The 15093-nt window shown below is 35.0% G+C and overlaps 1 protein-coding gene across 1 annotated transcript; it reads left to right on the top strand.

The window, feature by feature from the left end:
- Positions 1-1340: 1340 nt before the first annotated feature.
- CSNK2A2IP (casein kinase 2 subunit alpha' interacting protein) lies at positions 1341-3545 on the top strand. The gene has a single exon (XM_036114495.2). It carries the CDS (start codon positions 1341-1343, stop codon positions 3543-3545), a length of 2205 nt encoding a protein of 734 aa, XP_035970388.1.
- Positions 3546-15093: the final 11548 nt, after the last annotated feature.

The following is a 15093-nucleotide window of genomic DNA, read 5'->3' on the forward strand; positions in this document are numbered from 1 at the left end:
CACTTAGGTGCCCCAAATATGTTGTCTTTTAAAAAGCAACACCTCTATCTTTTCTGAGCTTTCATCACTTTTGGCCAGCTGTATGTTTCTGTTTTTTGTGAGGTTTCTTTCTTTAGTTCATTTTTAAATCCTAAACATAACTAGTGTGATTACATAGGAATAAAATAAAAAGAGAAGAGAACTGGTGATAGAACACTGAGGACTACATTGAGGTTAGAGGAAAAGAAAATAATTTAATGAAGTCCTGGAGAGAAATGAGAGAATGGAGAGAACCAGAATATAAAGAAATAAGGCACATGAACAAAGACATTAGTTTTAAAAGGTAGTAGTCACAGTTTCAAAAGCTACAATGGTGACAAATAAGAACAAGAATAAAAGTATGCAATAGACTTTCAACTAGAATTACAGACTTTGGAAATAAGCTAAAAATAATGATAGGTAATTGAATCTAAATTGAAAACCAACATTTCAGAAGAACTTCTTTTTCACTTTTCTCTAAGATTCTCTTATTTCATGCAACAAACTTACCATAGGTTTTGTTTTGTTTTTTTGTTTTACTAAAGCTGTTATTAAAAGAGTACCAAAAATGGCTATTACCTTTTATTATATCCTGGGCAATGTTATACATTTTGTATCTTAGTTTTTAGCTCAATAAATTAAATATTTATCTATTTTACAGATAGATAAATGGGGTTTAGAAAGTTTAATTCAAAAGTTACACAGAGTAGGGGCGCCTGGGTGGCTCAGTCGTTAAGCGTCTGCCTTCGGCTCAGGTCATGATCCCAGGGTCCTGGGATCGAGCCCCACATTGGGCTCCCTGCTCAGCGGGAAGCCTGCTTCTCCTTCTCCCACTCCCCCTGCTTGTGTTCCCTCTCTCACTGTGTCTCTCTCTGTCAAATAAATAAATAAAATCTTTAAAAAAAAAAAAAGTTACACAGAGTAAATGGCTTGGATTTAACATAAAACCCATGCTCTAGTCACTACAATTTGTTGTATTAATTAGGGATATTAATATCCCTATCAGGATCTCTTCTGAACTCTCTTCACTATTTTATTAACAGGCATTATTTGCTCAAGAGGAAAAAAAAAAACCTCTAGGAAATGAAAGAGAAGATAGCGGAGAATCTCAAATGGTGATAATTTTTTCAACTTCATCTATATCTGAATTTTGAGACACGCTATAATATTTGGGAATTAACAGTGAAGAAACAAGATAGAAGTTAGAAACTACGAAGGACTATTTATTTTAAAATATTCATTGTCCAATGAATCCATCTAAAAGACTCGCAAATATCCCACAAGCCAGCTGCTTTCAAAAAGACCTCTACCACTAGCACAAGATGGTACCATTGGCATATTATGATCAACACTTTGTGCCATTAGAACACTCTTACCAACTGACCACAACCAATTCATTAACACATCAATACGCAGGTGAAAAACTAAATCAGTCCAATAACAAGCCTGTGGTCAGAGTGCAGTCCCATAGTAATCACCTTGCAGCACCTCTAGTTAGCTCTAAGCAGATGGTGCAGAGCTGCTCAGTATTGTCCTCTGCCAGGTCTCAGGACACAATTTCACAGGGCTTCTATAACAAGGTTCTGAAAGCACCAGTATCCCAGTCCAAACGTCAGGCCATACCTTTACTAGACCTCCACCAGAGAACTTCACTGTGGCCTAAACTGAGAGCCCTGAGCTCACCTGTGATACACCATAAACCTCAGACAACATTTTCCCTTGACCTTAATAAGACATCTTCATTGCTGGAGTCCAGCCAAACAAATTTGAGCTCACAATTACCCCTCCCCAAACCTCAGACTACATCTTCACCAGACTTTTGCTGGACATCACCTTCACAGAAGTCTAATCAAAGAGTCTCAGGTTCATCATTATTCCCCTCCAAACATCAAGAAACACCTCCCCTAGACAGCCTCTGGGCATCATCTTCTTTGGGATCTAATCAAAGAGTGCTTAGCTCAACATTACCACAATCCAAGCCTCAGAAAGCATCATCATTGGAAAGCCTTTGGACATCTTTATTGGAGCACAGTCAAAGATCTTTGAGCTCACCATCACTCAACTCTACACCTCAAATAAATGACTTACTTCAGTCATCATGTTCATTGGAATCCAATCAAATGGCTCTGAGCTCACCATTACCTGACTCTAGACCTCAGACACCACCTGCACTGAATTGTAGTTCCTGTGTTCTGAGCTTACCATTGTCCCACTCAAAACCAAGGAAATCACCTTTGGCACATTCTGTCCGCCAGACTCAGAGTTTGCCATTGTTCTCACCCAAATCTCAGACGGTGCTTACATTTAATCATGACTTCAGGACCCTGAGCTCACCAGTTTGTCACTCCAAGTTTCAGAACACCTCTTCACCAAATGACAAACAGAAAGCCACAGATTTATCTTCACCCCATTCTAAGTCAAATGTCTCAGGTCCATCATTATCAAGCTCCAAACAATTTATTAGAAATATAGCTGCTTCAACATTGGGCTCCAGATTCCAGAGTAAAAGCAGCTTTGATCTTTGTGCAAAGACAGAATCAAATAAAGAAGTTCCATGGAGTTTAAATTATATTTATCCCTGCCTTGTTAAAGGTGGAACTGTCCCTGATGATGTCCTAAATAAAATTGTCAATTCTGTCTCCAAGACCAGAATCCAGAAGGATCTCTGTAGGCAGATTCTCTTTCGAAGGATGAGGGGAAGGCCAAATCCTTATCCTGGTCCCCGCCTTTCATCAAATTATGTGGTTTGTTTAGCTTGTGCTTCCTGCATAAAATCTCAGTGTAACCATCTCACAGGAAGGAAAGATCCTCGCAGTGCAACACTGTTTGTCATACCAACACCTGAACTTGGTTCTGAGGGAGAAATGGAAGTGAAATTAGTTTTTCTCCTTTCCCTACCAGAGACTTCACTCTCATCTTGTTTCCCATCCGCTGTGAAAGAAAATCAGCCTGATGAAGCCCCTGAAGACAACCTTGAAGGAATGGAGAAGATACAAATTTTCTCTCCATCTGAACCTGAAATCACACAAGAGCTAGATAACAAATGGCCGACAGTAGCCCCTGAAAACAAAGTTGTAAGCCAACGACCCCAGGCTATTGACTGGCTGCTTTATGTTAAGAAAAGTAGTCATTTTCAGCCACAGTCCCTGCCTCAGTCCTCTTCCTCCTCAACGTCCTCCTCCACGTCCTCCTCCTCCTCCTCAACATCCCCCTCCTCCTCCTCTTCATCATCTTCTTCCTCCTCTTCTTCTTCCACTCCACCTTCCTTACCCCCTCCTTCCAAAGAGTCTACCACATCTACTCTCTCAGGTTGCGTATTCACTAAGGTACTTAGTTACCACCGGTTGCCTCCAGGAGTCTCCTGGCTTGAGTTTATATGTAGTAAAAATCACCAGCTACTTCCTGGAAAACCACAACAAAGTCAATCACGACCTCCCAAAACAAGGCCTATGAGGAATAGCACCACAGTAAAAGGGCCAAAGGGACCAAAGATACTATTCAAATTTTTCCAGACAGTTTCAAAATGAGAGAAATATTGATTAAATTAATTTGTTCCTTTGAAAGCAATTGACCTCTTATCTTAGTTCTTTGAAATTAGAGATTGATTTCCTATCATGCTTATTAAAATTCTTAGTAATAACTAAGTGTGACTGTATATTTTAGCTGATGAAGCACATAGTTAGGGGAACTAATACTCTTAAGTCTATTTTCTAGTTAAATAATAGACTATGATCTCCTAGACAGCAAAACTGAATTCCAGGTTTTAACCAAATGCCTGGCTTATAGTAGCCACTGTATAATCATTGTTACATGAATTAATCATAATTGGCCATAAACCAGAAATACCTCATATGTCTTGTCCTGAACAGTATCTAGCTCATTGTTATTCTCCTTCCTCATAAAACATGATAATGACAGTATCCTTAAGGCAACTTATGCTAATCTGTTTCCCTATCTCTGAAGAAAATTCAGATCATGTTCAACAGGTAAGAATGTATTTAGAGAGGAATCTTTTCTCTAGTTATGTGAATCTCTTTCTAGTTATGTGTTCCTAGGGAAAATTCTTCTATGCTAAGATCCCACACTCTGAAATCCAATGATTTATTCAACCTTAGTTAACAAATCTCAGGAGAGAATTAACTAGTACAAACAACCCTACCTATTGTCTGTGCCAATATTTAGGTTATAGGCTCTGTGCCAATATTTAAATTATAGGCTCTGAAATTACCTGTTCAACACTTCTATCTATACATCCAAAATGGGTTAATAAAAATGTTTCAAAAATGTTTTTGTTCCACTGGGTCTACTGGTAGTGGGAAGAGAAGGAAGTTAATTGTCTTAGATAAGATAGTAGATACTCACCTTAAGTGATCATCTCAATCCCCAAGGACTAGAATTAGTATCTCTTGCATGCACTGATGACTTGTAATTCTGCTCCACCAATATCTTTCCGACTGTATACTGGACATTTCCAGTTGGAACGTTGCATAGGCATCTCAAACTCAACATCATGAAACCAAAATTATTGTCTTTACATTTATAATTTGGATCATTACATTTACAGTCCTTTGTCCCTAGTGTTCCTATTTCAATGGATGTACCACCATTCATCATGGAGTCATGTTTGACTGTTTTTCTCATTGCCTGACCCTCTCTAAGTCCATGAGTTCTATGGCCTTTTTATCCCTAGAATCCAGCTTTTTTTCTCCAACCCCATCACCTCTACCCTAGTTGTGATCATGACCGTTTGTCACCTGGATTACTGCAATAACTCCTAAATGTGCACTTCTAACTTTTGAATACATTTGTAAGACACAAATTTGATAATGCCATTCCACTGCTTAGAATCCTCTCATCATTGCCCAGTGTTTTCTTGGGAAAGTCTAAATTTCTCTTGTAATTGAACTATGATAGCCTCTCAAAACTTATTTCTTGTTCTTCTCCAGCTACAGCCATACTAATTGCTCTAAAATGCACAGAATGTACCAAGGGCTCTGTTACATCCTACATTTTTTTCGTTTATCATTTTATTCTATTTCTTTTTTTCTTTTTTTATTATGTTAGGTGTACTCTTTAATCCCCGTCCCCTATTTCCTTTATCCCCCCATTCCCTCCTCTCTGGTAACCATCAGTTTGTTCTCTATAGTTAAGTCTGTTTCTTGGTTTGTCTCTGTCTTTCTATTTTTCTTTTCTTTTGCTTATTTGTTTTGTATCTTAAATTCCACATATGAGTGAGATCATATAGTATTTGCCTTTCTCTCACTGACATTTCACTTAGCATTATACTCTCTAGCTCTGTCCATGTTGTTGCAAATGGTAAGATTTCAATCTTTTTATGGCTGAATAGTATTCCATTGTGTATATATATATATATATATATATATATGTCACATCTTCTTTATCCATTCATCTGTTGATGGATACTTTGGCTGCTTCCATATTTTTGTTATTGCCAATAGTGCTGCAGTAAACATAGGGGTGCATATCTTCCTTTGAATCAGTGTTTTTGTATTTTTTGGGTAAATACCCAGTAGTGCGATTCCTGGATCATAGGGTAGTTCAATTTTTAATTTTTTGAGGAACTTCCATACTGTTTTCTACAATGGTTGTACCAGTTTGCGTTCCCACCAACAGCACACTAGAGTTCCCCTTTCTCCACATCCTCACCAGAACTTGTTGTTTCTTATGTTTTCTATTTTAGTCATTCTGACAGATGTGAGGTGATATTATAGTTTTAATTTGCATTTCTCTGATGACGAGTAATGTTAAGCATCTTTTCATGTGTCTGTTGGCCAGTTGTATGTCTTCGTTGGAGAAATGTCTGTTCATGTCTTCTGCCCATTTTTCCATTGGATTGTTTTTTGGATATTGAGTTGTCTCAGTTCTTTTATATTTTGGATACTAACTCTTTATCAGAAATGTCATTTGCAAATTTCCTCTCCTATTCAGTAGGTTGCCTTTTAATTTTGTTGATTTTTTTCATTCACTCTGCAGAAACTTTTTATTTTGATGTATTCCCAATAGTTTATTTTTGCTTTTATTTTGCTGGCCTCACATCCTACACTTTTAAATAGAAAATTTTGCTGTCCAGAAATATGTTCCCATCTATACATTTTTATCCTACAGGGCTCTGTTTTGTCTTGAAATCTCTGGAAAGCCTTTCCTGATGCATTTATGAAGGGGTTAGTAGGCTCTTCTATTATCATAAAACTGTGTTAACTCTTTGTACTGCTCTTAACTCATTATAAAGTAATCATTTCTTGTCTGTTTTCACTTACTATACTGAAAACTCCTGCTCACTATGTTTTTTTTTTTTTTAAACCTAGTCCTTGGCATAGAGCACATGCCTTAAAACAATGTTGATGTTGAATAATGCTCTTGAAGCTCTTCATCTTCTTTTAATTCTCTGAAATAAGTAACATTTCATCAGTTTACTTCTTTCCCTTAAGATTGAATTGTTCTTTGTACCTTTTGTCTTGGTGAGAACATGTATAAAACTGTTATTGATGACAGCAGTCATCCTTGTCTTATTTCTTATGTTAACAGTGCTTCTTTCTAGTATTTCAGTATTAAATGTGATGGTGGCTGATGTATAGCTGATCAGTGATGATGAGGAAAAATTTATGTATGTGATAATGTGTTCATGGCTTTCTCCTAACCATTTAGAAAACCCTTGACATGTGTTTTATTCATCCTGAACTTCTCTTTTGGTGACACACATCACTTTGTAATTACTTGTTTAATGTGCTCTCAACTAGACTAAACTTCAGGAGTGGAGGTCCTGTGTCAATCTTGTTTACCACTAACTCCTCAGGATGTAGTGGTACCTGGCTTATATTACGTATTCAATAAATATTTATGGAATTAAACTAAGGAGTTCAACTGACTTTTATTTATTGATATAATTTACATGTTTAATTTTCTAACTCTTAGCTTGTTTTCTAAACTTTATACCTCATTGTATTTTCTTTTCACTTCTTTCCTTTTTTTCTTTTTTGGGCTGTGATTTAGTTGCTTTTAACTTTTCTAATGTGTTGGCAGTTATTTATCCTGTTCTTAATTATAACATGTCTACTTTCAAGATTTTTTCAAAAGAATAACCAGTATTCTCTAATTTGAAAATAAAACTGCATCAAACTTATGGGAAAAATGCATAAACAGTGGTTATCCAACCCTTTTTCTCCCCAGCTTCTGTTAAGACATCAATAAAATTTTTAAAATAAGGAATAACATGTGTCATGCCAGAAAGACCAAGAAATTTCTGCCAAATCTTGTATAGATGAGACCAGGTTTCAAAAACATAAGTCTCAAAATTCACTGCATTTGAAAAAAATGATCATCTGAAAAGTAATAGAAAAAGATATTAATTGCATCTCATTAATGCCTTTCTCCTTAAATTGAAAGGGCTAGACATGAGAACAGATCATAGTATAGTTGAGAGGTAGAAAGTGGATCCTATGAGTTGTCTCATTTTGACCCAACCAATTGATGTAAAGTGGAATGACACATCTGGATGATAACTTGACAATAACATAAACCTTAATAACATATGTAACTGTTGGGGAGGAATAATATACATAACTGTTTGCCCTATGGTCATCTTTATTCAAAATTATTTTAAAGAAATCATAATGACTACATAGAGTTATATAAACAAGTAAGCTTTGTGTTTCTTTATAATAGGAATTGGGAAAAAAATCTAGATGTTCATTTATAGAAGTGTTTAAATGCACTATGATTCATACATGTGATATTTTTCCTAGTGAAAAAATTATTTCTAATGTTGCATCTACATTCGTTTCAGGAATAGAATGACTTTCGTCAGGAAAATATCTTGTTGAGAACCCTTAGGCATGGATAGTGATCCTGAGCATGGGTTGGAAGAACAAAGTTGAACAAAAAGGAGATAGCTAAACTACTGTATTTCAATTTCAAACAGGACTTTTTCAATGAGAGAACAATGAAAAGAGAGAATATAACATTTTGATTTGTTTTAAGTGAAAATATACTTGGATTATAAGACATCACATGCAGTTTATATATGATTCCACCTTGTAAAACATTGAAATTATGCATATATGTATATGTGTGTCCTCGTATTGCGCAAAATCTATTTCATATATATGAGAAAGATGGAGTTATTATTGTTGTCAATTTTGCTGTTGTACTCTTGTCCTCCTATTGGTATCATTTGTGGCTTTACAAGTTCACAAGAAATACATATTTTTATGAGATACATAGTTTTTACAGGAGCAATAAATTTCCATTAAGTTTTAAAGTCCATTAAAATATTTTAAAAATTCCATATTTTCTATTTCAATATTCATTGCCAGACTTCTTACACCATTCTTTTATTTATTTGTGTATTTGTTTATTTTTAATTATGAAATATTTCAAACCTATGGAGAAAGACAATATGTTGGTGAAAGTTTTTAACCACTATCTAGCTTTATCAAATCTTCTTTGGTTACATTTACTTCATATGTTAAAGAAGTAAAACATTTTGATATAAATGCTAACCCCTTTGTATATAACCAGCCAGGATCTCAATCCTATCTTGTACTCCCCAGGAGTAATCACTGTCATAAATTTGCTGTAAGTCACTTGTCTATTTTTTAGAAATTTCTTAAATATTTATAGAACCATAAAAATCTATTTTTCTGGATGTTTTAAAGATTTGTTTATGTTTTATCACAATATATTTAACATTTTGAAATGTGTAATTTTTGATCTGGAGTATATTTTTAAGATTTATCCTTTTTATAAAATACTTTATAGATAGGTCATTTCATTTCCAGTGCTTTGTGTGTGTGTGTGTGTGTATGCATATGTGTATATTATACACATATATATAGATGTATATTGTACAACTGCATAGTGTGAATTTATTACAATTTATTTTTAGTTGAATAGTTAATTTACATTTTTATTATCACACTGCACATCAATGCACATATATGCATTGACATTGTTTAAAAAAAAATTAACAGAGGTATACGGGGCGCCTGGGTGGCTCAGTCGTTAAGCGTCTGCCTTCGGCTCAGGTCATGATCCCAGGGTCCTGGGATCGAGCCCCACATCGGGCTCCCTGCTCCGCAGGAGGCCTGCTTCTCCTTCTCCCACTCCCCCTGCTTGTGTTCCCTCTCTCGCGCTCTCTCTCTCTCTGTCTAATAAATAAATAAAATCTTTAATAAAAAAAAAAATTAACAGAGGTATAATTGATGTATAATGTATTCAAGCTATACAACATAATGATTTAATATTTGTACATATTGCAAGATTACCACTGCAGTAAGTCTAGTTAACATCTGTCCCTATACAGTTACAAAATTTTTCTTTCTTTTAATGAAGACTTTTAAGATTTATTCTCTTAGCAACTTTCAAATATGCCATACAGTATTATTAACTATAGTCACCATGCACATTCTTTTTCATATCCTATTTTGCACTTGTAGAAATTTCGAAGAGTCATGCTGTGAAATATTTGATCCGTGGATTTGCAGCATCAGTGTAACCTCGGATCTTGTTAGGAATGAAAAATCTCATCCCATCTCAAATACACTAAATCATAATTTGAATTCTGTAAGGTTCTCGGATAAGTTTTATGCACATTAAGCATTTGGGAAACACTGTGTGAGTGTCTTACTTAGAGTGGAATTGATAGCAACAATGTCCAATAAAGACATCATGTGAGTTATATATAATTTTAAATTTTTGTGTAACCACATTAGGAAGTAAAAAGAAATAGGTAAAATTCATTTTAATAGTATATTTTATTTAACACCATATATCTCAAAGTTTACCATTTCAACATGTGATTAAAACTTGTTCTCAACCAGGGTTCATTTGCCTCCGAGGGCAGAGGGAGAGGGAGAGAGAATCTCCAGCAGACTCCATTCTAAGTGCAGAGCCCCAGGCTAGACTCCATCCCACAACCCTGAGATCATGGCCTGAGCTGAAATCAAGAGTCAGATGCTTAACTGACTGAACCACCCGGGTGCCTCTGCAGACATTTTTGATTGTCATAACTTGTGGGGGGATGTTTTAGGGGTTCTAGGTCATGACTAGGTAGAGGCCAGGGATGTAGCTAAAAATCATACAACGCAAAGGATAACCTCTGACAAAGAATTACCCAGTCTAAAATGTTAATAGTGTCAAGGTTGATAAACCTTAAATTAATATGACAAATATTAGTGTGAGGTATATAAATGTGTGTGAATACACCTATATATCTGTCTTTAAAACCTGTTGAATTTAACACAACAGCACATCAGAACTCAGACTAGCCACATTTCAAGCACTCAGCCACATTGAACAGTATAGGGTTAGTGTTAAAACATTTTAAAATTTACTGGATACTACTAAATTGCTCAAGGTAATTTTACTATTATATATACCCACAAGTAATGCATGAAGGTTTCCACTGTTCTGTAGTCTCACCAGAAGTACATAATTTTCAGACTTTTTAATTCTTGGCTTATATGAATAATGTGGTTCATACTAATAAAATGATCTCCTTGTACTGTATTTTAAATTTTTACCTCTCTTATTGCTAGTTACCTTAAACATCTTTACGTGTTTATTGACCTTCTGGATTTCATTATTTATGATTTGTCTTTAATAAGCATTGCCCATTGTTCTATTGAGTGCTCTATTTTTTTTAATTTGTAGAAGTTCTTTATATGTGTATTCCAAACATATGCTCTTTCAGTTGGCTTGATATTAAACGATCCTGACACTATCAGTAAATCCTACTTGGTCATCATACGTTGTGATTATACCCTACCACACTCAGGTTTTGTTTAAAAGTGACTATAATTATAAATCTATATTCAAAAGTATTATAGAAATAAATGAAGACCAACCAAATGAGAACAAGTGAAGGCTGTTTATTCAGAGCTTGTTATAGCAAGGGAGTCGGCCACCACTACTTGTATTGGCAGGCATTTAAAGGCGAGAAGAGCAGTGGGAAAGTTTTTTAAAATTTATTTATTTTTTATTTATTTGAGAGAGAGAGAGAGTGTGAGTGGGAGAGAGGGGCAAAAGGAGAGGGAGAGAGAGAATCTTAAGCAAGCTCCACAACCAGCTTGGAGCCCGATGTGGGGCTCCATCTCATGACCCTGAGATCATGACCAGAGCTGAAATCAAGTCAGGTTAACCAACTGAGCCACCGGCACACCCCCAGAGGGAAAGCTTTATAGCAGAAAAAAAGAGAAGGGTTCAGGTATGCCCTACATGGAAGCTGTTGGTACCGGGAAGCTGTGGGCAGGCTTACTAAAAGAAGGGCACCCTATGTGATTGGTTAAGAGTGCACATTTGGCTTTCTCTGGCCCTAAGTTGGAAGTGGAAATGGAAACAAAAGTTAGTGAAGCTGTTACTTATTTACTTAAGTATAATAAATATTTCATTATTTAAACCATTTTGGGCCAATGGTTTCAGGCATTATTGTTTGGCTTCCTGGATTGTGACTAAAGATAGTGGTCTGACTTCTTACAAGTCTGATATATTAATTGTGGGCATGCTTCCTAGGCTGGTTACTGCAGATAATGATGTCTTGGGCTGCGAAGTGCAGGTTATAGATCAGAGTTTATGTTTATACATGGTCATCTTCTGTATATTTAGTCTGTCAGTATGACCTGTCTAAACTTTTCTTACACTGTCTTGACAGTTTTGTTATAGAATTCTAAATTAATTGAATAGATTTTCCTATGTTTCACTCTTTTAAGCAATTTGTATCCCATATTTTGATAGGTAATAATTTTTTGTTTGGTTCTTCTGTTTCTCTTAAAAATTTCTACTTAGATTTCCTGGTAATTAGTAATTTAGATTACTCTGATATTTGATATTTTTTAGAGCACTTTGTCTCTGCCTTGATTCTTAATGAATTTTTTTCTGTCATCTTAATTTGAAAATGTTGCCAGCAAGTGCTTTTAGAATGCAATAAGCTTTTTCAATATGTATACATAGTACTTTGTTAATCTATTTGTCTTCTATAACTTTGGAAATTTGCTTTTTGTAATCTGTCGTGTTACCTTTTTTTATGACCACTAGTTAATTATGTGTTCGAGTTCTATTCTCTATTTTTAGTGTCTTTCATTTCATTGCACCATGATTTTTTTTCCCCTTTGAATTCTGGGAAATTATCTTCAGTTGTTTTTTACATCAGTAATTCTGTCTTATCATTTGTGTTCCTGACTGCCTCTTCTGGACTTTTAATTTTACTCTTGTATTTTTTAGTTACCTTCCATTAATTAAAAAAAAAAAATCAGTATTACCAAGATATATTTCTCAATGGCTTTGAGTTTTTAGATTGATTTTTTTCTTTCATATGTTTTACAGAATATTTACAGAACAATTTAAAAATCTTTTTTAATACTTTTGAACATGAAATATTTATCAAGATTTATAGTTATTTGACATGTCACAAAATTGAAATACATAAAACCACTATTCTCACAGGCATTACTAGTACATTTCTTCCTTTCTCTGAAACTTGTCTTGGAGAAACTAGTTGCCCAGGATCCAATGCACTATACATTTCTGACTCCATACTTTTTATTTTTCTATTTCTCTTTAATAAGAGAAGCTTCCTTCCTCCCTGCTTCTCTTTTTATCATTACTTTTCTAACAGTAGTTTTCCATATGTGTGTATTTGGTAGCAGATATGCTCTAGCTATATAAAACTATACCAAAATACATTAAAGGAACATCTGTTTATTTTTCTAATTGATAGATCCTTTGGGTTTCAGAATTGGGACAAATTTAGAGGGGGTTTATAAAGACTCTACTTATCTTCCTTTTAGTCACTCATTCACCGAATATTCCTTTTAAGTGCTGGGGAAAAGGATTTAAAGCAGCTTGCCTGAAATTCATGATCCATTAATTCTTCTTGGGGAAGGAGATCCCCTCCCAAGCCTGGGGAGAAAAATATCAGATGCCTCAATGTAATCTCCTTATCAGATGGAATTTCCTTTGCTATGAGAGTAGTCCTTATTTGTAGAATGCCTTTAGCAAAATATCCCTGTTTAATCATTACTTACAGCAAATAATCTATGAAATCATAATGCATGATTCACTAGAGAATGCCAAAAAAGCTATACAACTTCCTGGGTATAAGACAGTGATATTTCATAACTTAAATGTTCCTCACTGTGTAAGGATTATTACTAGAGACAGTGGTCTGACTTCCTACAAGTCTGATGTATAGATATGATACCTTACAAAATGTCTCTTGCAAACCTCACATGTTATTCTTATATAACAGAGATCACATATTGAGTGTAGAAGAGTATAGGAACATTCTGAATGTCCAGGTCTTCTTCCTACTTTGTCTTTGCCCTTGACAACCTGTATTTTTTTTTTTTTTTAATATTTAGGTAAACTTTGGTAAGGCAAGGCCTCTGATAGTTTAAATCTCACTTAACAATCTGTTCCTTTGTGTGAGCTCAAGTGCCTATTTTCCAGCCTCTGAGTTGGTACTGGAAAAAGAGCTGCTGCAGCAAACCAGTTGATGTAAAGTGGTGTGAATTACCTGGAGAATAATTTCACAATAATATCAAAACCTTAATAATATACATTGGTGCTGTCAGCTAAGTTTTGCTTTTATGCCAGCTGGATTGGCAGTCCTTCTTCAAAATCAATATTCAAGTTATTGAATTTTATTGCAATAAAGTGCTATTTTTCTTTTTTTTTTTTCAGATCCTCCTCTTTCTCTACCTTCTCGTCTTTTATCCTCCTCTTCCTTTTCCTCCTCCTCGTTCTTCTTTTCCTCCTAATCTGAAACAATCCATGCAAGTTCTTTGTCAAATAGTCTTTTTTTTGTAATTAACTTGTTTTTACTTCTTATTGAAGTGTAATTTACACAAAGCACACAAATCTTAAATGTACAGCACAATGAATGTTGACATATACACACACCCAAAACCACCACCCAAATCAAGACACAGAAAATTTCTAGCACCTCATAGGGTTCCCTTGCACCCCTTCCCAACTGCCCCCTCTCCCCAAAGATAACCACCATTCTGTTGCCATGGATTAGTTTTGCCTGTTCTTGGATTTATTCTTTTGAGTCTGCTTCTTTCACCCAACCTCAAGTTTCTTTTTTTTTTTCTTTGTTTTTTTTTTAATTTTATTATGTTACGTTAGTCACCATACAATACATCATTGGTTTTTGTCGAATAGTCTTAAAAAAAAAAAAAAAAGGAAAAGAAAAAACCAAAAAAGCCTCTTCTTTAAACCTCTTTCATTGGCTTCTTCCCTTTTCTAGGAAAACTCATCAATTTATCTTGTGTTACAGTTCACTTTTCCAGTCCCTTCCCAGCAACCACAGCCTTTTCCCCTCCCTGCCCTCCAACACGCACAGAAAGAACCAGAGAATTGGTGAATTTCTTATATTCCCGGATGTGGTTTTCACAATAACAAACTATAGTATCATCAGCAAGTAATTTAGCCTCTATTAGCCTCTTTTAATCTCTGTTTATACATTTGTAAAGCAGAAGAGTTAAAGTGTATGTTTCCTAGAATTCCATATTCTTGTATATAATGTCCTTAAATGCAAAATTATAGCTAAATCTAACTGTTCTTCACTTAATCACATAGTATAAGACTTCCTTTCATCATTCTTTTGTTCACAGGATTCCAAACACCTGAAATAACTATATAGTGACATTAAATATAATAGTCATGTCACATTAACTGATCCTGTGTATACATATAATAAGAGCCATGTAAACCACCATTTATTTTTTATGTTATTTAAATTCATGAAACGTGAGGTGCTGAAAACATTAAAATGAAGGTGGAACCAGGCTCATGCCTTCATTCTTCTGCATGACATCGAGTGCCCATTTTACACAAGGCATTTCCTAAGGAAACTGCAACCTCTGCAACATCATCTAAACTATGGCTTAAACTCTTTCTGGAAAAAAAAAAAAGAAATAGAACTGTATTATCTCTCTGGTCTAAATATGTGTTTCTCTTCCAGGTTGAGAAAATAAAATACCGCTTTAACACTCAGGGATAATGATCATGTGTTCCACACTCTTGGGCTCAGACACACTCAGACTCAGGCTCTGT

The sequence above is a fragment of the Halichoerus grypus genome, chromosome 1 (assembly GCF_964656455.1).
Source record: "Halichoerus grypus chromosome 1, mHalGry1.hap1.1, whole genome shotgun sequence".
In the NCBI taxonomy this organism is placed as follows: domain Eukaryota; kingdom Metazoa; phylum Chordata; class Mammalia; order Carnivora; family Phocidae; genus Halichoerus; species Halichoerus grypus.